Genomic DNA, 25,928 nt, shown 5'->3' with positions numbered 1-25,928 from the left:
ACTGAAACACATCAGCACAGAAGGATGTGATCAGTCAGGGCTGCCACAGAAAGTAGAATGTTCATTTTAATTAGATTGTTTGACATTAAAATGCAGCGCGAACAGCACCTCAAAGCCCGATGATAAAGAGGTTCTTCCACAAAATAAAAGACCAAACTACAAAGGAATAAACCTCAGGCTGGCCTTTGGTGATAGACCATACATTTCAAAAAAAGGACCATCCCTGGCCCAGCAGGCACTGTGATGACGCTGCAGGAGCTCATGCTGACCCGGCTTCAGAAGCATCATCTCTCTCAGCTGGAAACGCCTCGATCTCCTTAACAATCCTCTCCGCAACGTTCCTGCTGTTGGCTGCCACCACCCTCCTGGACATCAGGTCCAGCGGCCCTCCTGGGGAACAGGTCAGCCTCAGGTTTCAAACTCTGCATCACTGCATATACACCAAACACTGTTCTGACCCCGGCTCTGTCCCACCTTCCACGTCCATGAGGACACCCCCGGCCTCGCTCACGATGACGGCGCCAGCGGAGATGTCCCAGCAGTGGATCCCGATCTCGTAGTAGGCCTCCGCGGCGCCGCCGGCTACCAGGCACATGTTGATGGCCGCTGAGCCGGCGCAGCGCATCCTGGGGGGTGAATTTTTACGGTTCAAACTACCTGTTGCTTAAAATGACGGAGCCAGAGGATGTCGCAGGGGATGCGGGAAATCCCGTTCACCGGGCAGGGAGATAGTGCTCAGACACCTACCCGTGAACAGGAATGCACAGGATCTTCTGCATGCTGGAGAAGATGTGGCGGACCACCTCTGGATCTCTGCTGGAGCCCAGTTCGGTGATAATAAGCGACTGTTTGATATCTGCAACCCAGAATGCACTGCTGCACTATAACAAGCTGTAATGTCTCGTTCACTACAGCCCCAGCTGATGGCTGATTTCAGACTCGGGGGGGGGGGGGGGGGCAGCATGTTTGACCCCTACCTGTCTGGCCTGACACCTGCAACCGCTTCCCATTGCAGAAGGCACCCTTTCCTCTCTTGCCTGTGTACATTTTGTCCTCAATACAGCTGTAAACCACACCAAACTCGAGCTGCAAAAGAAATGCTGCCATTATGTTCTTCACATTTAACATACTTCAAAAAATCTGTCATAAAACACTGATACAAAATATTAAATATTACTTCATAATGTCCAATTCAAATGGCTGGCACACCAAGAGGCAGTAGAGATATTTAATCAGAAGTTTGTTAGTTTTGCCCCATCAAGCTCATTAAGTTACAGCAGAAAGCATCTTATTACTCACTAACCAGCTCTGCCTATTTTGGTAGCGGTTTTTAACCTTTACACACAAAAAACAAAATTTTACAGCCATATAAAAAGTAGGTCCCTCCCATCTCTTGTAGTAACCAATAAGAATTCTCATCACACAGATACCATCTCACCTCTTTGTTGACTGCAAACCCAATGGATACAGCCACAAATGGGAACCTGAAACAGAGGAAAGGTGTTTCCCTCCACATGTGTCGTCTGCGTTTTCAGTGTGGTACATAGGAGAAACACTGCATCACCAGAATAAATAGTACAAAGTGAACTGAAACATTCTGTTCTGTGTGTGGTATGGGGAATGGGAATCATACCTATGTATAAAATTGGTGGTCCCATCCAGAGGGTCGATAATCCAGGTGGGGTTGTCTGTTAGGATACAGGGCTGACCGGCAGACACAGACTCCTCTCCAATTAAACTGGAAACACAGATTAACAGGGCAATTGCAGGCACTGTCATTCACAGCCTGTGGGCGATACCTGATTTTTGTCCCTTACAGCTCACACTTCTGGTTTGCTATGAGTCATCTCCAGTTGCTCCAACATACTAAGAGGCCTCACCTATGTGTGGGAAACTTCTCCATTATGGATGCCATGATGAGCTCCTCCACCTTCTGGTCTGTCATGGTGACCAAGTCCGCAGGGGAGCTCTTGCACATGACCGTCATCTCACCCTGGAGGTGATCCCTGATCACCTGCCATGAGACAGGAGCAACACAGGGTGTCAACATAAACTCCACGTGGACCAACCAGCCTCCTCACACGCTATCTGAGTTGTGCACATGTGTGCAGATGGGAGGTCACTTTAAAGACACACCAGCATACTGCTAAAACACCCCCAGCCCCCACTCTACTTACTGCTCCTGCCTTCCTTGCAATGGCTACAGCATGGTCCATCGCGTCCTGCCAAAGATCAGCCATGCTGCTGAGGACCCTGTGGCCAAATGGTACTCTTTAATGGCAGGGTTAGAAACACATGTACAGTAGTAACTGAAAAAAATCAGACATACTTACTACTCTGCTGATTCAAAACGTACCCAGAAAACTGAGAAATTTACTTCTCAGTATTAAAATAAAATCATCACACACACACAGCTGCCGCGGTTGTTTGAATGGGAAATTGGCTGGATTTCTTTTAGGCGCTATAACGCAAATCTGTGCACCTGCACTGCAAATAAAAACCGAAAGAGCCGCGCTGGAGCAAGCTCGCAGACCTCGATTCACATAGTGATAAAACTATGATGCACTTAAAAGATCGGCATTTCCTGATTTCGCTGCATGCAATAAAAACGAATAGTAAACGAGAAATAGAAACAGAAATGTAGTGAAATTGCACGGATGAACTTCAGATCAATGACAAGTTACAGCACCTGCACAGTCGTTACTGTACCTGTATTCACACTTGTACAAATAGCAAATAAAGCGCCATCATTTCTTTCCATCGGCCGTTTCCTACCTGATGGCAGCTTCCTGTACTTCGCTCAAAAGAGACCCGGAAAGAGGCAGCCGGTGTTCTGACGAGTTGAACGGGAGATTGTCGGACGTGATGTCACTCAACTCGGAATTTCCGAGTTCCGAGAGAAAAACGAACGCAGCATACCTATCGAGACGTACTATCGAGTCTTTTTGCGCATGTGCAGTTCCACCGTTTTGGGATTAGGGTTAGGTTTTAGGGGTTAGGGTAAGGGTTTTAGGGGGTTTGGGGGTTTAGGGTTAGGGTTAGGGTAAGAGTTAGGGTTAGGGCTATCGATTAGCACTACGGTAGGATAACTCGACAAAGTAGCTCATTTCGACAGAACACCGGAGCTGTACAAACGGGGGAACCGTATGCCTGTACCCGGCGGCAGCACTGCTACGCCGCCCTGGAAAACAGGGAAACGCCGCCCGCTTCCGGTGTAGGTTTCGGTACGACGTCAAAGAGGATCACGTGATTGTGGAAGGCGGGGTTACAATGTATAAAGAGCGGTCATAGAAATGTGAAAAATTTGTATATCGCATCTGTATCAACTGTGTGGTCCACTCAAAGTTCTTTAAATTGCTATTTTCTTTAAATTAAGAATTACTTTTGGACCTGAGTTATGACGTTCAACAAGGAAAGGTGATATTTATCATTGTTTGCAATTCAAAACAATCAAGAATCCGGCATGGGTTTGCATGTTGGTATTCAAGCATTATAATCACGAGGCAGCCTTTTTATCTGCCACGTATATTCAGCGCAGAAGTTTATCTTTTCTGAAGGTTTTAACTCAGCAGAGTGGTCTGAAGTGGAAAAATGCAGCAAAACCAGCAGGTGGCAGCATACAGATTGCGAGTAAAGAGGAGAGTAATTTAGCAGCATTATGTTTTTATTTATTAAACATTTTTTTTATTTATTATTAATTATTATTTGTTATTAGGCTTGTGGACAATAAGCCATAACCCTCGATATCAGTCCCTCTATCGTCCTCGGGTAGCCCTGGTCATACTAACAGGGACTAGGCTTGGAGAATCCTTTAAGCCACTACACCCAAATTCAACGCGAAAACGTGAAGTCTAACCAGTATGGTTTGACCAGGACAATGGAGTAACGGTGGAATTACTTGCAAAGTCTATGTTGTGCTGCCATCTGGTGGTCAAATAGAGACAGCACATGCAAGATCGATGTTTGTGTTATGGTGAACGAAAAAAAAAAAAACTATATAGCTGTTTACTATAAAATAAAACAAATGTTTTATATACTGCAAAAGTATTTGTGGGTGATATTTCCTGAAAAGACTTTTTATATCAATGACACTTCATAAATGTTATACACTGTATGACTGTCATTTAAAATCCAGACATATTTAAATACTTTGCTTCTGTGTTTCTTCAGTGAACCACAACAATGATAACATTGTTCACGTGTTTATGTACATGTGTGTAACGTGCACATTCAATGCTGATAATAATTACGTGTAATTTTGACTCACCTTTTATTAACTTATTAAGTGACTTGCCAACAGAGGACATAAGGTATTAAACAAGTGGGGTGTTTTTGGTCAAAGTCTGGCAGATCCTTTGGACCACACACTGGGCAGACAACACAACTGCCACAGGGAGAACAGTCTAGAAAGGGATTCAAGACCATCAAATGGGAATTAACTTACTAGGGGCCTGGTGGTGATGGCTGATCTCACGGTACATGATGAATGGCATTCGCTGATCTCACTGTACATATTTTAATAATTGGTAATATAATAATATGAGCATGTTCTTTTCAAAACATCAATACATTTCAATTTAATACCCAGTCCTTTTCTTAATTTCTTAATTCAATCAGGAAACTCGTTTTCTATTAAAAGGAATGTTTATTTGAGAGGATTTTATTTGACAGTAACTGATCTGCAACACATTTCCAGGCATATTAATTCCCAATACTTACATTAACTTTTTGGTAAATCTTTCATTTCATCCACATTTTTCAATACTGGCTAACGTTTCTCAGACGTATCTGAGTTTTTTTTCCCATAAGTAATTAACTGGTCCACTTTAAAGGGGTGATTGTCTCAGTGCATAAAGATAAGCAGATCTTAAAGTCAAAAAGAGTCACGGTACAATGGTTTCTGTAGGAGAGACAGACAGCAATGCTGTCAGAAATGGACATTACGGGTGATGCATCAACAAACATAATCAGCAAGCAAAAAATACAAGAGTGAAATGTAGAAAGATCTCCGAAATCTGCACCCAGATGACTAAGGATAAAATGTGGTGATCCCAAAATTTTGACAGGGAGGACGTCTTATATTCAAAACAAAGTAGGAATAGGAAAAGGGATCAAGCTCTTAGTGGAGGCGCACATGAAATTTCCTGTTGGACAGACACATGCTATTGACATGCCATATGCACCAGGACATGCCACACTACCTTTAATTGGCGTTTCATTTACAATCTTTATGGGGCTGGAAAAAAATGTTCTGCTTTTTTTCATTAAGTTAAAGTTTAGACACATTTTGATGCCACTGAATTTTCAGTAATTTGTCCAGCATTCATTTGCCATTCTGAATTTCTATGAATATCAGGTTTAAAGGATCTTTAATAAAAAACAATCAACTTGTCAATGTTTAAAAGTGGAGTGTTAAAATATTTTGTGTATATTTATTTTTTTAAAGCTGTCTTTTGGTGGTATGTTCAACAAGAGCTCCAACAAAACACTGCACTATAAGCAGAGATTATGACGATTAGGACCAAAACTGACATTCACACTTTACATGCAAGCATTAACGGTCGTTTCTGTGTAATTAAAGTACACGGCTGTGGTGACTCTGGGTGAAGACTCGTACGTCATAGTTCTGTTTCTTAAAAACTGTATGAGCTTCTCACATTGTGGAGCCGAGCGAGTGAGCGAGCGAACATTTACAGCCAGGCCACGGCAATGATTTTAATACAAAATACACACACGCATATAAATACTCATGTGTCACAGAACTGGACCCAAACAGCATTGTGGGTAAGTGAGTACTGCACACATTTCTCAGTTGTCCTCTGTCTGCCCCGTCAGAAGAAGGCGGGGTTGGTGTGCTCAATGACGCAGCGCTTGCAGTGGCGTTTCACAAAGCACAGCGCCTCTAGTGGCACGTCACAGTCCTGCACGTTGAGCAGCTGCAGGTCAAAGCAGTTGGCGGCCACTACCTGAAGGCCGCGGCCCGTGATGCTCTCGCAGGCCTTCAGGCTCAGCCTCTTCAGGTTGAAGCAGTTGAGGGCCAGCAGTTCCAGCCCGGCGTCCGACACTAGGGGGCACTTGCCGATGTCCAGTGACTTGAGCCTGGGGCAGTTCTTGGCCAGGTGCTCGAGGCCGTGGTCCGTGAGGCCCTCGCAGCCGCGGGCATTGAGGTAGCGCAGCTTGCCGCAGTACTTGGCGATGTAGCGCACGCCCACGTCGGTGATGCGGCTGCAGTGTGCCACGCTCAGGTAGCGCAGGCGGCCCTCCAGCTTGGCGATCTCGCGCAGGCCGAAGTCGCTGATGAAGCGACAGTCGCTGACGCTCAGCTCGCGCACGCCGGGGCAGTAGAGCACCAGACAGCGCAGGCCCTCGTCGGTGAGGCGCGTGCACCGGCGCAGGTACAGGTGCGTTAGCTGCGTGCAGTGCGCTGCAATGGTGTGCAGGCCCTCGTCCTCCAGCGCGAAGCAGTCCGTCATGTCCAGGTAGCGGATGCAGATCTGCTGCCCATGCATGGGGGCCAGCTTAAGGGAGACGTCGCGCGTCAGGCTGATGCAGGTCACCTTGGAGCAGCCTGAGGAAGGGGAGGGCATCCGGGCAGCGTTATTAGCATTAACGAAATCTAAAGCAGTTTACGAAAACTTTTCATAAACTGAAATAAAATGACACAAAAATAAAATTTAAAAAGCTACAACTAAATGAAAACTACAGATATTGCTTATGAAACTAACTGAAATAAAATAAAGACAAATTTGAAATACTTTCTGTCACATTTAAATACAATGTAGCTAAAGTAATGACCGTTAATATACCCAAAACATGTTTTACCCTTTTTGGCAACATTAGCACATAACGTGTGATGTGTTTTCATGCAAGAATGGACACATAAGATAACTCTACAAAGTTGTAGTCTATTACTACAAATAAAATGACTAAAACTTAAACTGAAACTAAAATATATAAAAGTTAAATAGAAATATATTTTCAGAATAAAAGTAGGTAAACACCAGACTGAAAACTGAAACTAATCTATATTTCAAATAGAAGTTGAAAATAATATAAAAAATAAAAAACAAATAAAGAATCAAAACTATAACAACACTGATCTGGGATGAAGTAGACAGACCCACATGGTCATTCTGTTACCTGAGACATCCAGGTGCTCGAGGTTTGGACAGCGGGACACCACCTCGAACACGGCCTCATTGGACACATTGTAGCAGCTGGCCACCTCCAGGCGCCGCAGTTCGGGGCAGCACTGAGCCACTGTGTGTAGGCCGCGGTCTGTCAGCCGCCGGCAGCCGCTGGCTACCACCGCCTCCAGCATGAGGCAGACGTTGGGCGTGTCCTGGCAGAGGCGGCGGGTGAGGACACGCAGGGCACGGTCGGCGTGCAGGAGCTCCCCCGTCAGGCGGATAGTCCGCCACAGCCGCGGGTCCCACGCCAGGTTGTACCAGCGGCGGCAGACGCGGGCGCAGCGGCACAGCTGATTGGTGGGCAGGTGGGAGAAGATGGTCAGGAAGACGTGGTCTGGGAGCAGCTCGATGGGCGGCAGCTGGTCCTTCGGGGGCCGGGGCCAGGCCCGCATACGTGCGTGAGGCAGGCTGCCGGGGGGAGCATGCACCATGGCGACGGTCTCCCCGGTGACCGAAGAGGAAGAGGTGGAGGAGCCATTGATGATGGCTGACGGCGACAGAGGGGAGGAGCTTGGAGACAGGATGAGGGCGGGGCTGGGCGTGCTCAGCGTCCTCATGCTCAGGTCTGAATCTGAGGCGGGGAGACAGAAATGCAGCGTCACACATTATCACAGTAATATCACATTTCCCTGCAGTATCATGCGTTTCAGGTTTAATGCTGGCTTTTCCTGAAGCACCACACGTTTCTCTGGTAATGTGAGCTTTCCCTGGAGTGTCCCACGTTTGCGCGGTAATGCCGACTTTCCCCGGATTGTCACAAGTATCTTCGACAATGTTTGTTTTCTGAGTAACCCCATATGTTTCTGCAGTAATGCTGGCTTTTGCATAGCATCACGCGCTTCCCTGGTAATGCCGGCTTTCCCAGGGGCGTCACGTGTTTCCACGGTAATGCCGGCTTTCCCAGTGGCATCACGCGCTTCCCTGGTAATGCCGGCATTCCCAGGGGCGTCACGTGTTTCCACGGTAATGCCGGCTTTCGCCCAAGCGTTGCGCATTTCCACAGTAAAGTCAGCTTTCCCCAGAGTATCACACCTTGTGACTAGGACTTGACCTGCTCTGTGCAGAGGTTTTGAAATCCGGCACCCCATCAGAAACAGAGTTCAGAAAGTTACTGGCTCAACACGCAGCGCTGCTGAAAACCAGCGGCACAGCACCAGCATGGCTTTAATGAGTATGTGTCTATTGTTCTGTGAGGCTAGAGCAATTTCCATTTTAAAAAGCCTCAGCATGAAGACCATCAAGTTTTCCAGCAACCCCAAAGCCAGGTACCAGAGCAGATAGAGGAGCCAGCAGACTAACTATATACATGAACACACTCATGAAAGTCAGTGACATATAATGACATGTAAGCCAGCATCGGGGGTAGGGTGGTAAATGTCCAAAACTCCACTGAGACACCTTTCAGCTGCTATCTTCTCATCGGTGGATTCAAAGCAGCCCTGGAAGAGCACCCATAGCATGGCAAGAAGCTCCAGGAATTTTTCGGTGCAGCCATTTCTGCTTTATACGTATAACCTGTACTGTTTACCCATAATGCCCTGGGGTTGCTTTGTGAACCTCTCAATAACTGTGTCCCTGACCATACAGGCCTAAGCAGCAAACAGGAATGGAAGCCAGAACAAAAAATCTGAAGATGTTTACGATGCATTTGCTCATTGCCATTTTCCCAACTTCAAACATTTCAGTTTGCTTTCTGATCCATATTTTTCGGAGCTGTCATAGCATTTCCAGGTCTAGCATATGTGTTTACACTGAGCAACGTATGAGCAGATGTCAGGCAGAGCACTTCACATATTGTACATCAGTCACCACAGAAGCTTCCTGCCACAGTACTTTGTATTTCCATAAGATGCATGTAAACTTTTTAGAACACTTTGTTTTGGGGTATTTTCCTTAATATTATATTGTCTGAAATATAATTTGAGCCAGAAACGTCTTCGCATTTGCTTTGTTTACATGACCATCCCTTTGTTCCGGGGTTTTTTCTTTGACTTCGCATCCTCTCTTGCAGTGAGACGGACGGCTTGTTCTGTACCCTGCATGATTACCAGCAGCACAGCCTGTAATTACACAAGCACGTCGCTCTCACGTTCCACAAGCGCTAAACACAAACTCCGCGCACACGCGCTCCAGCTTCTCTGCCCATTTTCACGCTGCTGCTCTTTACTGCCGCCCAGCAAAGCCGATTCATTTTTATAGTGCATTTATGGCTGCTGGCTACCAGCCCCTCACTGTGAGGCGTGCCTGCCTGATGTTGTTTGGGTGCAGACCTGCAGCTGCTGGGGGGGTGGAAGGGTCTGGAGGGAGGAGGACAGCCTGATTTATCACGCACTAAGACCGCAGGCAGGTGCAGCACTGATAAGGAGTCCCTCAGAGCCTGTGTCACGATGTGGGTCACGGACACTTGCCGAAGCAGAAAGAATAATCTTATGATGGGAGTCATCTCTCACATATAAATAAAAACCTACCGAAGGCACGGCAGCCCAGGAACACAGGGGAGAGGCAGGGGGAGCGCGTTCTTGGATGTGCTTGGAGCTCTCCTGGCGTTCCTAATTGCCAAAATAAATCTGCCAGACTGTGGACTTTCTGAGTCACTAATTACTGCAGACCAACACTTGCTGCCCAGCCAAAAGCCACAGCCCTGGAGGAGAGAGTGAGGAGGGGCAGCGAGTTCTTCTCAAGATGTTGGAAACTCTTGGCTTCTGCACCCAGCGGCATGAAAGTCACCATGCCTAACATCCACGGGCCCTGACACCCATATGGTGATACCCAGAGACCCCGATACCCATACGTTGACATCCAGGGGACCTGACCCCCATATGCTGACATCCAGGGGCCCCGACCCCCATATGCTGACATCCAGGGGCCCCGACCCCCATATGCTGACATCCAGAGGCCCTAACACCCACACAGTGATGCCTACACCCTCTACACCCACATTACACATTTCAGTGATTGTAGATCTCTGTAATTCACAGCCCATTATGTGGACCTGGAAACCTCTATTTACTCATTTCTTTGGCAGGATTGAACCTACGCGCCCATACTGTGATTGGCGATTTTTGAATTCAAATCTAGGAAGGATAAGATGCCTTAGTTGTTGTTTTTCCAAACCTTGACTGCGGCATGCAGCCTAATAAGGTAGAAGGGACTGTCTCACAGTTTATCCTATTATTATGAGAAATACCTTGCATTATTATCTTATTCCCATAATGTTTATTCACACAAAAAGTGAGATTTCTACCTAGTCAATGCAACCTTAAATGTAAACCTTTTAAATGGATACTGCCCTGATTTTGCCTGAGCACCTATCAACACAGTCATAACTTAGGCTATTGAGTGGGCAAAGCACAGCTATTCAAATATAGGTACAGCATAGCAGGTCTTCAGAGGGTGTGGCAAATCTTTACAGGGGTATAGCAGGTCTCCATGGGGGCGTGGTATATCTTCACAGGGGTGTAGCAGGTCTCCATGGGGGCATAGTATATCTTCACAGGGGTGTAGCAGGTCTCCATGGGGGCGTGGTATATCTTCGCAGGGGTGTAGCAGGTCTCCATGGGGGCGTGGTATATCTTTGCAGGGGTGTAGCAGGTCTCCATGGGGGCATGGTATATATTCGCAGGGGTGTAGCAGGTCTCCATGGGGGCGTGGTATATATTCGCAGGGGTGTAGCAGGTCTCCATGGGGGCGTGGTATATCTTCGCAGGGGTGTAGCAGGTCTCCATGGGGGCGTGGTATATCTTCACAGGGGCGTGGCTGAATGACATTGCTTCACATTAGCACCAACCACTGGAGTTGAAGAAGCCCATGAGAAGCTAATCTGGATGATAATAAAGTGGTGGCACATGTGGCCGGTAAAGATGCAGCTCTTTCATCAGTTTGGTTCACATGACCAGCCTGTCTCGGAAAGGTGCCCATCAGCAGTAATGGCCTCCTTCTGTTATTCATGAGTGTATCTGGCTTAACCCCACAAAGGCACCCTGATGTGTTGCGGGATTAAACACATTACAGTTCTTTACATTTTTTTTCATTTATATTTATGACTACTGACTTTCTACCAAACAGTAACTTTTTACTCTAGACGTCTGTTTACCAATCCAGTCCTCGGGGGCACACAGCCAGACCACGTTTTTGCTCCCTCTGAGCTCCCTGCTAGACAGTCCATGCTATCAGGAGCCAGGTGGGAGGAAAAATGTGGACTGTCTTTGGGTCCCCAAGGACCCGATTGGGAAACAATGCTCAAGAGAGATATTGTGCTTTGAGCAGCTTCCTTCTGGCACTCTGGACACTTTACAGAGAGAAAGCTGGTCCTTATAAATCTTTCCCAATATCTCAGAGCCCAGGGAAACTTTTGAAATGTCAACACTGCACCACTGCATTGTGTGACTCAAAACCAAATTATTTTCACATGAGATTTCACCTCAAGTGACCAGTCTGTTAAAGTTCAGCTATTCGACAGGTCACACATCTTGGGGCGCACATTCATCATTAGTGCCTCCGTTTGCACGCTTAGATTAGCTCATTTTCAGAGTATCCCTGTGGGTGGCAGTAGTGAGCATGTAGCCAGCTGTAAACACTGAGCTATAACACGTATGTGCTGCTCAGCCAGGGGAAATAGTGACCGATGCTGCAGCAATGGTCAGCTGCATCCCATCACAGTGGTATGAGCCTGGGGCCTCCGCCGGTGCACTCAGCATGACCCCAAACAGTCCTGCACTGGAAACGAATGTAGACGAAGAGCCCAGGTCTCGGCTGCCAGAAGCTCCCACGTAGAAGCCTGTCTGAGGCCTCCAACCTGCTGAAGCTGGGCTCAGTGCAGATATGGGAGCCTGTTATCTTACCCTTAAAGTTAATAGTCGTGTGATTTAGAGAGCAGAACTCCAGGATTTTCACGCTTTACATGAGCAATCCAGCTGGAATCTCAGCCCCAAAAAACAGATGATTTTAAGCTTGGGACTGAACCTCTTGTTACTTACCAACACACTAGCTGTTGTTCCTCTTGCCTATAGACATTTCAGTTGCTGTTCCTCCTACGTACTGAAAAACTGCTTTCTCCCATTCCATGGATGATCGTTGCCCCAAAATCCCTCAGATGTCCAATTACATAAATTGTGGGACACATGGTGAAGGTCCTGTCAGAGCTTAACCCTAACCCCAACATGAATTCTGGGAAACATGGTGAGGGACCTTCCAAAGTGTAACCCTAACTCCTACATGAATTCTGGGAAATGCAGTGAAGGACCTTCCAGAGTCTAATCCTAACCCCTACATGAATTCTGGGAAATGCAGTGAAGGAGTTTCCTAAGTCTAACCATAACCGCTACATGAATTCTGGGAAATGCGTTGAAGGCCCTTCCAGAGCCTTACCCTAACACCCCCATGAATTTTTGAATATGCAGTGAAGACCCTTACAGAGCCTAACCCTAACCCTTACATGAATTCTGGGAAATGTGGTGAAGGACCTTCCAGAGCCTAACCCTAGCACCTCCATAAATTTTTGGATATGCAGTGAAGACCCTTACAGAGCCTAACCCTAACCCCAACATGAATTCTAGGATAAATGGCAGAAGGCCCTGCCAGAGCTTAATCAGGGCTATAACCCGATAAGTGGCTCTATCTGTAGGTCCTTGGGAGCTCTCCAGGGCAAAGCCAATGCGGCACAGAGCCACACTTCAACGGACACTGACAGGGGCTCTCACATCCCTGACCCACTCTCTGGCCATGAACAGAAACACGCTGCATGCAGACTTTAACTGGAAGTCTTCAAATGTTTGGAACAAACATCCAAGTTCATTTGGAGGCTACCTCAAGCGCCCGAGGAGATGGACACCATAGGGCTGAGAAATAGCACAAACTCGGAAGACTTTCTCCTTCTGAAGGTGCTGCTCATGAACGATCTGTCCAGAACACGGGTGACGAGCTGGGCTACCTCCATCCACTGAGCCAAAGGCTGCAGCCATACACAAGCCTCAGTTCTTATACCCTCATAGCACCACCTGCCAAGTCAGTAAGCCTCAGTATGCATCCCTCTGTGTTCACTAATGACAGCAAAACTCTGAGCACCAACACAGATGGGGCAGAATGAGTGCTATTACATGCTTACAATGGAATTTTCCCAGTCTTTAATTTGGAGTGAGTAAAACTATGCAGTCTATGCAAAACTAAAATAATTTTTTGGGATGTGTGTGTCTTCACAGAGATCTTCAACCTGACCATCCAATCTTCTTCTTGGTCCTTGCAACAAAGATGCCTCATGTTAACCCTTTATTCTCGAATGGGTTTGTGACTGTTTCAACACAGAAGGAGAGGGAAAATCTGCCCCTGGAAAATCCCATCAGATCATCTATGGAAACTTATAAAGCAAATGACCAGGTTTGATGTCCAGCCTACATCCCGCACTTCATGGGATCTGCACAGGACTGAGATAGAACTCCATTCATTTAGAGCTTTTTATTTTATCTCCTTGGACAAGACAGGAGAACTCATGGGATTGAACTTTGAACGATGAGACGTGCACGGTGTGGAATGCTACAGGAGAGCTTCCTAAAGCGTTCCCCTCCTACTCCCACCATCCACCCCTCACCTCCCTCCCCCACTGAAGAGCAGAAGCACAGACCCACTGTCTGCTCCTCCCGTGTGTCGTTTAGATTGAAATTCCAGACCAGTCTGACTCAGTCAGATGACAAAGCCAGACAAAGTCTCTCTGGAAATGTCCACCTGATAATCTGCTTGGAAGCCTAAGATGACCTCGACATTGTACAATTCCACACCAACAGCTTCCACCAAATGGGAGTTTCTGCACAGCTGTTGTGTAGTGATGGCATCAGTGTTAGCTTCACTGCCCTTTCTTCTGGTTCCTTCATTTCCTGGCTGCCACTTCCTGCTTACATCACAGTGTCCTGGACTCAGAACTGATGGCCAATTATCTGAAGTACTTAATTTCATACGCCATAATTTCATACAGGCCGCCTGTATGTGACGGCCAGAACAGGGCCCGCTAACAGAGAGGTCTCATCAGGCACAAATAAAGCCGGTTCTATTGGCTGCGGCACAAATATAACCCAAATGCGCAGTGCAGAGGTCCACGGTTGTTTGGCACTGATGTTTCATACAAAGGGCAGGACGGCACGATGAAACCAGCAGGCCCATTTCACACCGCCGTGCTGGAGCTCTGCCACGGGCACTGCCAGCCTTGGAGGCCAAGTCAGCAGACACCATATGTGCCTGAATCTGCCCAGAAACCTGGAACACGGCACTTTCTGTCTGCTTCCCATGAGCACTGGATCACGGCTCCCATAACGCTGTATCTCTGACACTTGTGGATTCATTCCTACAGCTGCTTACCCTTAGGGCAGGCATACCTGCAGCATCATCTCAATGTGAAGGTGAAGCCTGAACACGAAGCCCACTCATCACTTTGGCCTGAATTCTCTGCCAGGCCATAAGGGACAGAAAAGCCACTTTTAAAAGCTCCATGTTTAGCATATACAGTGTTGGGAAAGTTACTCACAAAAGTAATCCATTACAGATGGAAAGTTCAGGTCCAGAAAGTACAAACCCAGACCAATGAAAGGTTTTGTTTCAACCAACCTGTTATAGAGTCAAAGTCATAGAGTCACTGTCATAGTGTACTCGACTGGTTGGTTGAAAGAAAACCTTGGTCTGGATTTGTATTTTATGGACCTGAACTTTCCACCTCTGTCTGTAATGGACAACATTTTTAAGTAACTTCCCCAACACCATACTGGGTGCCCCCTGCATCCTGCCCTATCCTGCCCAATCAGGTTTCAGACTCATCACCACTCTGTACTGCATAACTTATAAAAAATACTGACGTATATTAATGAATTTTTTCGTCATTTTACTGTTCAATCAACTACATGTTCTGGAATTCCATAATAAATTATAGAACAGGTAAGAAGAGGAAAATCAGTCTTTAATAAAATCCTTGAGAAATCTCCCCACTCCTGGGAAAAGCTGGCTTAGGTCAGAAAGAGACAGGAAGTCCCTCATGTTTTTGTTTTTCTCTGCCTGCCCGGAGAGGGTTGCTGGAGTGTTTCAAGCAGCCCAGTGGAGCCAAGCCCTTAAAGTGACACCTTCTCTGGGAAAAATATCTCCTGCATGACATCATGGCAACTGATAAAATGGCTCCATCCTCAGAAGGGTACCCAGATAAGTGATGAGGACGAAGACGAAGATGGATGGTTTACCAAGACGTCTCAGGTCCGATAAGCAAGAATGTGAAATATTCCACTTTCTGAGTGCAACCTTAGTGACCTTGGAAAACCTACTGCTCAATGCTTTTCTCAGTGTAACGTCTGTTCTATGACAATATACAGGAAATGACAAGAGGTCACACACAGCGTAAGAGAGTAGAGCCGTACAGATGCCGTTGTTATCGATGGCATAAACGCTTTCAGTTGTATGTCTGACAATATTGGCCAGGGATATCTGCACACAGGATTATCTGAAGCCAAGCTTGGGTCCTGACTACAAATCCAACACCTGGGTTTAACATCCCTACTCCGCACCGCCAACACCAAACAAGAGCTGGGTCTTATCTCAATGAGAGGTCCTGCTGGACACATATAAAAATGGTCTTTCTTTTGCGAATAGGGCCCGGATGGTGTCGTTTTAGCAGAATACAGACCCAGAACAAAATCACATGAAACCCGTGACTGAGTGCTAGGTATTTCTTGACTTTTCTGCACATTTTGGGACAAAACGAAGGTCTGGACCTGTTTGATCTAAGCATTGTTTTCAAGATTACTACACTTTACTCCATTAAGTGGAGATTGCTTATCTTGAGACAGGATTCCTTATGGCAATCTCTGTTTGAGATTATCTCCTTTAAAGACTGAGGCGTGTGGATGTTTGAAGGGACAGGCCCCTTCCATGCTTGCGGCTGGGTAAAAGGTCAGGCCCCATCCCAGCATTGCTGCTTGCGCTTTGATAGTTACTCCAGGGAGGCTTTCTGATAGTTTTCTAGAAGATCTGCTGAAATATGTCAGAGAGATAAAACTGTGACGATGAACAACGATTTCAGAACAATCTACTGTTCATTTTGAGTAACTTGGCAGTAAGTGCAGAAACACATTCCCCAAACTACACGAGAGGTTAAGGATGTCTGATGGACTGAATCACTCCTACTGAAGGCTCATGGGCTGAAAGGTTTCAAGCACCCCCCCTAAAAAAATGCTGGACCGTTGCACCTATCGGATTTCTTCCTTCTGTTGTGATTAAACATCCCCCGATGCAGCCTGACTGTGTCTTTCAGCTGTTGCGGGTGCAGGTCGTGACCCCCGACAGCTCGCTGTAACTCGAGCCTGAGCTTGCCGCACAGAGGTCACAGCGCGCCAGCCTCTCCTCTCTGTGCCTGCTGCCCGCTTTTGATGCCAGCCTGCTTCCAGATGAGCTCTGCAATGCCTGGATTCCATCCCCCCCCCCACCATCCTCACGACCAATACCATCAAAAGTAAGTAACATTCTTGTAAACATTTTATGGTGAATTCTGAAATAATATATATAGATATACTTAATCAAAACCTCAAAACACAGCTTATTATATGCAAATATATACTTATTTAAATGAGCTGATAATTTCTGTTCCTGCATATTTTTCTTGGTGTGTTCTCCTGCACAGAGGGCTGTCCCTAGGGCATATGCTTTATCCGGGTCTAGTGGCTTTGTAAATCGGTAGGGTACCTGTCACTCTTGCGCCACAATTTCTCCCCCCTCCCACCCTGCCTCTGACCATTTGCTCAGCAGCAATGCTGCCGTCAAAGCGGACCTGCAAATTCCCTCCTGAAACAGCCCCATGAACAGAGAGTGAGGCCTTTCATCTGGTTATACAGACTGACGCTAGATGAAGTTCAGCGAAACCTTTAGCTAGCGGTGTGTTATCAGCATGAGAGCCGCTCCCCCCGTCACATTAACAGAGGGCTGCACCTTGGTCAGCAGAGCGATCTTACCTGTACACTGTGCACTGTGCAAAAGTTTTAAGCAAAAATGTTTAAAGCTATTTATCCTACTAATGTGTGTATATTTCCTCAGAAAAAAAAAACACAATTAGAATATATGAAAATTCACAATAACTCAATAAAAACTAACGGGAATTTCTTCTGTTCTCCAAAATGTTACTGATACCTTGTTGCATGGCTACATGAACACTGCATCAGCTCCCAAACCTCAGGGGCACCTCAGCCATTCTGTGGTCGAATAAAAAAACACATGGGTGCACTGGATGGTTGCTGCAAACACTGGGGTGACTTTAGGAGAGGTTTAAAATGGCTAAGCTGACTCCGACAGACATAATATCATAGTTTTACACCAACATGAACATCCTTTAGCCGTCATCTTCTTTGACTTTTGTATTGCGCTGTATGTGTACTGAAGCCTCCTTCCTGTTCTCGGCAGTCTAGGTCTGGTAGAAGAACGAAGACTTATCTGCTCAGAGAATAAAGATGGCAGGGAGCCTTTGGCGGGCAGCTAGTGCAGCAGAAGGGGCTGTGAATCACTGGGGCCCGTTTATGATGCTGCTGCATGAACATTCCCTGAGCCCCGTCGCTACCGGGACAGACATCCTGCATGGGTTGGCATTTTCCTCTCATCAGGACTCCCGCCCTGCCCCCCCCCCCCAAACTATGCTCTGATGCGTAAATGAGACAGACTGTGTTACAGCATGAGGGCTCTATCCCAGCCCCCTTTATATCCAGGCTCGGCCGAGGCTGTTCTGTGATCCTCCTGCAAGCTCAGCGGCTTCCTCCACTGGTGCAGATCGAGGGCTCCTCAGGCATCCTCGTGAAGGACCTTATGGTTGGACAGGTACCAAAGGGAGGGCGGGCTGGATTCTGGTCTCTGGCCGACCCCCCCTTTTCCCCCCTGCTGCCCCCCACCCAGTGAGTCCTGAGCCTCTGTCGCTTAGCAGCTGCTATCATGGCACCCTGCGCTAATTAAACTGCTTCGCTGGCTTCTCACGCGAGACTCGCTGGCTTCGCTGTGCTATGTCATCCATGGCATATGTCTGAGACAGATCAGTCGCACCATCCAGACCCCATTGCGGCCAGGACAGAGTGAGCTCATTCATACCTACACCCACTGTTTAACATCCCCATGTGAGGCCACTGACAAGGCCTGTTAATATTACTCATGGATGTTTAGAGCGTCCTACTGAAATATTCCATTATCATTTGGGGAGAGCTTATGTCCACTATGGTGGAGAGGAGATCAACCAGGTAAATGACGGTTTAGGGTCCACTCGCTCTGAAAACAAGCAAAAACACACGAGACAGACACAGACAGCAGCAACTTATTACAAAGTAACCAGAGCTCTTCAAGCAAAAGAGACCAAACTTCCCCAAGCTCTGCAGTCCATTGTGGATTTCTCCTTCCGTAGGGAAGTCGAGGTCAAGAAAGGAACGTCAATGGAATGGGGTAGAACCTGGCTGGGAAGTACTTTACATAAGTGTACAAAGCCCCGCAGAGGTAAAGTGCTATTTTGGGGTTTTACAGTATTTCCGCGGAGATGCCCAGTAATGTGTGTAGGATGGTTGCGTGGGACCAGCTTGCACTTTAAAGTAACACATGAAACATTCCAGTTCAGAATGTCACGTTTACCTTTGTAATGCTCCCATTACTGAATGATGTCACTCTATCGGATTGTATTCTCTCAGAAACAGCTGTCTTCCTGTTTCCTGTCCCACTTGCTGTGGATGTGTAGGACGCACGTCACCCAGTGGTGCCGCGACTGTCCTCTTTGGCGGCCGCCCTGTTCATGCACTATGGCTTTCGTTGTGGGGGCAGGTGGTTCGCACTGTGGATTCCTCTCTCCATTTCTCTGTGTGTAAGTACAGTGATCGCGGCACAAAGGGAGACGGACAGCGCAGGGTCATGGGTCATGGGTCATGGGTGCCCGTACGGAGACTGTGACTGATTCTGACCGGTTCACCAGCTAACCTCTAAGCCACTGGCCATGCAGGGATGTGTGTGTCTGGGGGCAGAGGTGACATCACATCATTTTTTGGAAATGAAAGATCAATCTGCTAGAAATATGTTGTGGGCAGTATAAATCCATTTTGGGGGTGGGGGGGGACTGCTATTTTGAGAGTTGTAACCTGTTACTTATTTCATAGCAGTGTCCTGTTTTGAGCAAATATGGTGCACTAATCATCCTGTATTTTCAGTCTGTGACCATCCCCCCCCCCATTCTACAAATTTTATCATCAGGACCCATGCGGGTGGGGGGGGGGGGGTCCCTCATTTCTTCAGATTGAATTTGGCAACATTACTTCTAACCCAGGGGTGTCAGACTCCAGTTCTGCACATTTTTGGGTTTCCTCTCGTTTAACACACCTGATTCAACTCCTTGTGCTAATTACCACATAGCTGTTGAGCTGAAAAATTTGTGGTGGAACAGGGAAAGAACTAAGCTACACAGGGCCCCGGCCCCCCAGGACTGGAGTTCGACACCCCTGTTCTAAGCGGTGAATGAGCTGACGAAACCCCTCATTCATACAGAAATTGGCTGATCATCCAGTGCGGTTTTCTCCAATATTTTAGTAGTTATATATTTAGCTCTGGTGCTGGTACCTTGGAATACTGATAAAGTTTAAATATGAACCGGGCATACAGTATAGGCCAAGACTAATACATGGGACCAATTCTAATAGATTGATTTTTAACAAATACACTTATCAGTGTCAGGATATACACAGTGTCAGGATATGTCACCAGGATTTGTCACCTGGTATCTTCACACATACATATCTAACACGTAACAAAACCACTAAAGCCGTTTCTGAAATTATTCATGGATAAGTACTTTTGATTTGATCCCTTTGATTTGAAACATCAGAGAGTAAGACATCTGGTATTTAAACTTGGACTTTGCCACAGAAGAAAAAAAAGGTTGAATAGAAACTTTCTTTAAAAATGCATGTCAAATGTCTAAAGTCAGACAGCGAAGCATTTCGGAGGTCAGTGAATGCATAAACCAGACTCAGGGTCTGGACCCTTATTTACCTCGAGACAGACGCGGGCATCATGGCAACAAACAAACACACACGCAGTGGCGTCTCTGACAGTGATAATGAGATCAGATCAGGATGTGAACCCATCATACATGACAGCTTTACGAGTCACTCTGCGGAATGCAGTGACATTGGAGGGGGGCTTGCGGGCCTGGGTGTCTTGACCATTATTTCATTCAGATGTTGCCCACTTTGGAAAGGAGGAGAGAAGGGCAAGGGACAGAGACGTTCCCTTTTAGAGATCTAGTCTCTTTAAGGGATCCAGTTCTATGCTGAGGTTCGCTGATCTGGTCTCCCTGCAGCCAGCCGACTGGGCAGAGATTGGCCCTTTAAAGGATCCGGCTCTTTAAGGGATCCAGTCCCACGCTGAGATTCGCTGATCTGGCCTCCCTGCAGCCAGCCAACTGGGCAGAGACGGCCCCTTTAAAGGATCCGGCTCTTTAAGGGATCCAGTCCCACGCTGGGATTCGCTGATCTGGCCACCCTGCAGCCAGCCGACTGGGCAGAGACGGCCCCTTTAAAGGATCTGGCTCTTTAAGGGATCCGGTCCCACGCTGAGGACCACTGATCCGGCCACCACTGTGCCTGTGGGGTAATGTGGCAGAATAGGGTGCAGGCCAGACAGGCTTTGAGTCACGTCTAATCGTAGCCCTTGCCAGGCGGGAAGGTGCAGGGAGCCACAGACAGCCGTGTGCTGCGGGTGGTTCGAGGCGGCCGTGCAGGAGATCCAGGAGGCGGGGCTAGCTGACGCTGGCGCAGACCGTTGGGGAAATTAAGCAGAACCTCAGAAACTATATTATAAACACACGGCCATATGTCTATTATCTGGGCGTTCAGGGTATGTAAGCAGAGAGCCTCTTGGTCCAGCCTGTGAATGATATTGCCACACCACCAGGGGGGGGGGGCGAGGAATTGGGAGACCGTAAGCAGCCCGAGCTCCACGTGTTCAGCAGACTTTACTCCTGGCCCATCCTGGCTCCAGAGACCCACGTCGTCATTCTCTTCGGGGGACGAAGGCTTTGGAGTTCAGCCCGGCAGGTTATGGGCCTTGGAAAAGCCAGGCTGACATCAGCGATGTGGAGAAGCAAGCCTGGAGATCGGTCCCATGATGAGCAGCTGCGCTAGGGGCACAGAGGGGTGGACGGTGGATTCCGGCCTGTCAGGACGAGTATCGATTTACCGCCAAAGCGCGGCTCGCGCATCCAGGCCCAGCCCCTGTCCTGTGTGACTGTATGGGAATAAACCTGGAGCGGCTGGAATAAGGGGAAATGAGTGATGCTGCTGCCTCACTCTGGGGAAGGGTAGTCAATGGTCAGCCCCAGAAACCATTCATGCCATTACAGCAAGCCCGTCAGAGGTACTCCAAGCTGTCATTAATGAGAAATGAACTGAGAAATCACTCTGATTATGGATAACACCGGTTAACACACGTTTTACACATGATGAATAGTAAAACATAGATGCTTCCTTAATGAGCCTTTCCCATCCTGCCAGCAGAATTGGTACCCAGCCCCTCAGCACAGGGACCAATGACGTCACCCAGAATACAATGGGCATGCCACCCACTCACTTCCTGCTTGGCAATGACTTTGCTGGTCAGGAAACAGCCAGCCCTGCACCAGCCTCCCAAAGGAACTGGGAGGAACAAGGAGCACAGGACCTTCTGATGTAGCATGGCCACTCAGCAGCTCCAGAGGAACAGGTCCAGCGTCGGAGTGGCCTTCCCCGCAAACCTCCACGCCGGAGCCAAATCTCTTCAACATGGCTAACGTTCGCCATCAAAGCCATTCTCTTTCATAAATGGTTTACTTAATCCTCAAAAGAGGTCACCATTCAGCAAGGAGGATGACATCATGCGGCTGTTACGGGCAGAACATGAGAGGGATGCTGGGATTTCTGTGTGAAGCGTGATGGATAAACACGGCTGCAATCGCTGGGACGTGTGCTGTTAAACACATCACGCATGGGGGACTGACACAAGCATTTGGTGCTTTTCTTCTGAGGTTATGGCTGATTCATTAAAACCAGCATGCTTGGGGGGGACCCCTATGACCTCAGCAAAGCTCATCTCATGCCACGTCCATCCTAGCGGTCGCACACATCCTCCTCCCCCAAAACCCCCTTGAAATTTCAATCTCCATGGGCACTATGTTTATTAGATCCTACCCACATGAGAACATCTTCCAAGGTGGCCCTGTGTAACTCTACACCAAGCTTGACGTAATGACCTGATGGAGCTCCTTGCAGAGCCTTGGCCTTGCTCCGCATGTGTCACCAATCATGTAGACAATACTGCTGCGAGCAGTGGTTAATTAAACACTGAGATATGTCAGAAGCTCTACTTACATGGGGTCTCTCAGTGTGGATGTGTGAGATTCTCAGATCAGAATCCCCACAGCGGTGAGCATGGCCGAGTCGGCACTCTCGGCCTCACCTGAGGACTGTCCTGGAGGACAGCATGATGCAACAGCAGCAAGAGGGACGGGGCACTTTGACTCAGTCATTCCAGACTGTGACTAACTACGGTAACACGAGCCGGACAAGGGGGTACAGGGACGGGCACCACGCCATGTGTGATGTGGTGTGGGCGGAGACAGCGAGTCACGAGAGCGCCGGGACGAGGCAGCGTGCCGCGCTGCTAAAGAGGCGCAGAAAAGGCCCAGGAACACATATGCCGAGCAGACGGCAGCGGCGGCCAGCCCGGGAGACTTTCCAGGACAGGCCCTGCCGGGGCCCGGCCTCGGGCTTCGTAATTACACGGACGATGGATGAGGAAGCGGACGTCCTCGTCGGCGGCGTGGAGGCCGCCGCGGGCGGGGGGCTTGCGGGATGGATCCCGACAACATCCATTTGTTCATACATGTCCTTTTTCCATTTACTCCGGATTCAACTCAGATGAGGCAAAAACCTGATGCCTTTAGAAAGTGCCGCTCTCCATTTGGAATAGATTAGGATACTACAGAGCACGACTCTCTTAAAGGGGCTCTATTCCAACTATAAGCCAGCCTGAACAAGATAACTGAGTGTTGAGGAAGCCAGATTAATCAAACATCTTTAATCTCTTTCCCAGATTCAGCTTCTTACTGTACACTCTAGGTACATGTTCCCCATAATTCATCAGAAAACATAATTTCTGATTATGAATACAATTACACCCTTAGGGATGTTGTGAATTCTGAACTGAAAAAAATCGAGATTCAGGAGCAGTTGGAAGTCTTCTACCTAAGCAAAGAAGGTGGGGGAGGTTTATCAAAGGAGACCAACCCAATAAAGCGACAGGCTTTAATCCTAGGAAAAGGAATTCAATCCGCCTCACTCCATATGGCCTTCATTACTGGTGGAGCAGTAATCCATCTTCTCGCTAGGGGATCAACGAGGGGAGACAGGCCCTGCCCACACGTGATGTCATGATGCCGGAAGGGATCACCGCAATGCAGGTGACTCAGAACCTCAATCATGCTTTCATCTCGGCTCGTTTACTGGCCTTCTAACCGGAGTCTCCCCCGTTCCCGTCTCCAGTTCAAACACGGCACTCTCCAGATGTTGGGCTTCTGGAACAAAATCCGAGCAGTGGGTCGAGGAGAAGGAGCAGGCAAGGAATCGTGGACGGCGGCAGTGGGCTGCTTGATCGATCAAGAGCTTTCCCAAAATGGTGTACCCCACCCACCCAAATACAAAACAGGTACGCACTACATGCTAATAGTGTGGATGCCCGACTGACATTATAAGACCATTCTACACACAACAGGTGCCTTGGCAGTTAAACTGAAGGCCACAAGAAAGACTGAGCGGGTAAAAGATCTGAATGAAAAAGTCACTGAGGAGCAGGACGCCTCGCTTGTGCTCCTCCTCATCCCCAGCCCTTAGGGTCGTGTCTGTGTTGCCCCCACATTGGTTTATATTCAGGTTTTAACAAGGGACCCCCCTGGTAAAATGAGGGATCTCGTACATCCTGAGGTGGCCGCAGACTTGCCCATAGCCCTGTGCACGCTGCCTGCCAAGAGGGTTATGAGCTGATGATCATCCTCAGCCCACAGACCCTTTGACGTCCTTAAGCGACGGGTCACAATCATAGCCAGCTGAAAGACATGGAACATAGAAGCATTTGCATTTATACCTTTTAGCTAGATTGTTTAATCAAATAGCTTGTTCTGTTGGTTATATAGTCATCTTCTTAAGTGGTCTATGTCATACTTAGGCTGCTTCGAGAGGCTCTGCACACAAGCATTTCACTCACACGTATAGTACCTGTGTACTGGTGACAAGTAACATGACAATAAAAGTGATTTGATTTGATGTGCCAGCTTTAGGAATAAACATAAAAATACATCAATACACGTGTAAATTCATTCACATGGTGAGGATTTCCCTTTTGTTCTTACTACAAGTTTTGTGCACTTGTAGTAAGAAGCATGTGCATCCATCTCCTGTCATCAGCATGTAGATAATGTAGCCTTGTTCTCCCTGACAGACATACGGTAAGCCATGTAGAAAATTCTTTTGTAATGTGCCCATTATGGTGTCATTGTCCTATAGATGAGAATACAACCAACTCCTGACTTATATGCTAAACATGTAAAAATGTTTTTTACTTTTCTCATGATGTCTATAGCATTTGTGCACTCCGTGCAGGTAGGAGGGGGTTGCTGGGTCCATGTTGGACTCTAATGGCCTTTTTACTGTCCTGGTTCTATGTGAAATGAATGCAGTTTCCTGGTAAGGGAAGCTACACACAGTATATATCACTCCTGCAGGCTCCTTTGGGACAGATCGATATTACTCTGCTTTCCTCTCCCCCCTCGCCACGGGATCTCTGTGTCTGAGTGTAATCAATCAAGGGATCGTCTCACCGCACCCACAAAAATAAAGGCACCTTTCTCGTTTTTGAGCATCTGCGTTCATAATCATCTTTGAAAAATTCAGATCGTCTGCTTCCATACATTGAAAAAGGGTGATGACGTTGGTTTGTGCAGGACCACAATGCCAGAAGATCAGGCAGTGGGCTTCAGGAGAACAGAAGAAGCTGAGGGACGTCTGAAGCACGCGATACAGTAGCGGCGCAGCTCACAGAGAGCTCCGTCGTCTGTTACCCCACCTATTCCCAGCCTCTCTAAGCTCAGTGTGAGGACACAGCTGAGCCTCTGGAGTTATTCTGGCCTGCGTCAAACTGCCAGGAAGTACAGCGCACGCACCCGCAAGACGTTTCCTTCGAACAATAATACAGCTTCCTGCTCCCGGTGAGAAGCTGTCGACGCGACCGGGACAAAAACAGAAATGCCGTATGAAGAGCCATCAGAAATTTAATTGAATCTAGGCCCAGTCCGTGTTTCCATCCCATGACACTCATTTCTGTGGCATATGACCCATTATGAAAAATATTATTACTAGCACTTATTAATAGTGATTGACTGAAATCGTGTATAAGTATAACGCAGCCTTGTGGCCATATAATGTGGCATCTCCAGCTGTAGATACGACTCGCTGCTCGCATTGACATTTAATCACGGCTCTACTTGGCTCTACAATAGTCGTTGACCAGATATGGCTCTCGGACACAGCTGAGCATTCCCTGTTTGCGCATCACCAGCCAGGCACCATTGCAAGCTACTCCGCTCGTGTTTGTTCATCACTACTCAAACCCTGTGAGATGGCCCCTTCGCTGCCGTTCAGTTTCTCTCACCCGTGGCACTAGCGGCAAGGAAGGCGGCCA

At 47.7% G+C, this 25,928-nt stretch overlaps 2 protein-coding genes across 4 annotated transcripts in view; both read right to left on the bottom strand.

Annotated features, from left to right (window-relative positions):
- Positions 1–48: 48 nt before the first annotated feature.
- Positions 49–3,219, bottom strand: impa1 (inositol monophosphatase 1). 2 transcript variants are annotated; one of them, XM_023842308.2, is made up of 9 exons: positions 2,710–3,219; positions 2,178–2,253; positions 1,881–2,014; positions 1,634–1,738; positions 1,439–1,484; positions 978–1,086; positions 748–856; positions 475–626; positions 49–390 (listed from the first exon to the last, which is right to left on the bottom strand). In XM_023842308.2, exons 2-9 carry the CDS (start codon positions 2,238–2,240, stop codon positions 260–262), a joined length of 849 nt encoding a protein of 282 aa, XP_023698076.1. In that variant the 5' UTR covers positions 2,241–2,253; positions 2,710–3,219; the 3' UTR covers positions 49–259. The 2 variants fall into 2 exon arrangements, with proteins under 2 accessions (XP_023698076.1, XP_023698074.1); XM_023842306.2 differs by having other exon boundaries at positions 2,776–3,219.
- A 1,406-nt stretch (positions 3,220–4,625) lies between these two features.
- fbxl7 (F-box and leucine-rich repeat protein 7) overlaps positions 4,626–25,928 on the bottom strand; it is a 38,048-nt gene continuing 16,745 nt past the window's right edge. For both annotated transcript variants that reach the window (XM_023842321.2, XM_023842320.2), the window contains exons 3-4: positions 7,141–7,761; positions 4,626–6,568 (exon numbers count right to left, since the gene is read on the bottom strand). In XM_023842321.2, coding sequence (XP_023698089.1) covers positions 5,832–6,568; positions 7,141–7,761 — 1,358 coding nt within the window. In that variant the 3' untranslated portion in view covers positions 4,626–5,831. The remainder of the gene's footprint in view (positions 6,569–7,140; positions 7,762–25,928) is intronic.

The sequence above is a fragment of the Paramormyrops kingsleyae genome, chromosome 4, assembly GCF_048594095.1.
Source record: "Paramormyrops kingsleyae isolate MSU_618 chromosome 4, PKINGS_0.4, whole genome shotgun sequence".
NCBI lineage: Eukaryota > Metazoa > Chordata > Actinopteri > Osteoglossiformes > Mormyridae > Paramormyrops > Paramormyrops kingsleyae.
The sequence above is the reverse complement of the archived record's forward strand: the minus strand, read 5'-3'. Positions and strand labels throughout refer to the sequence as shown.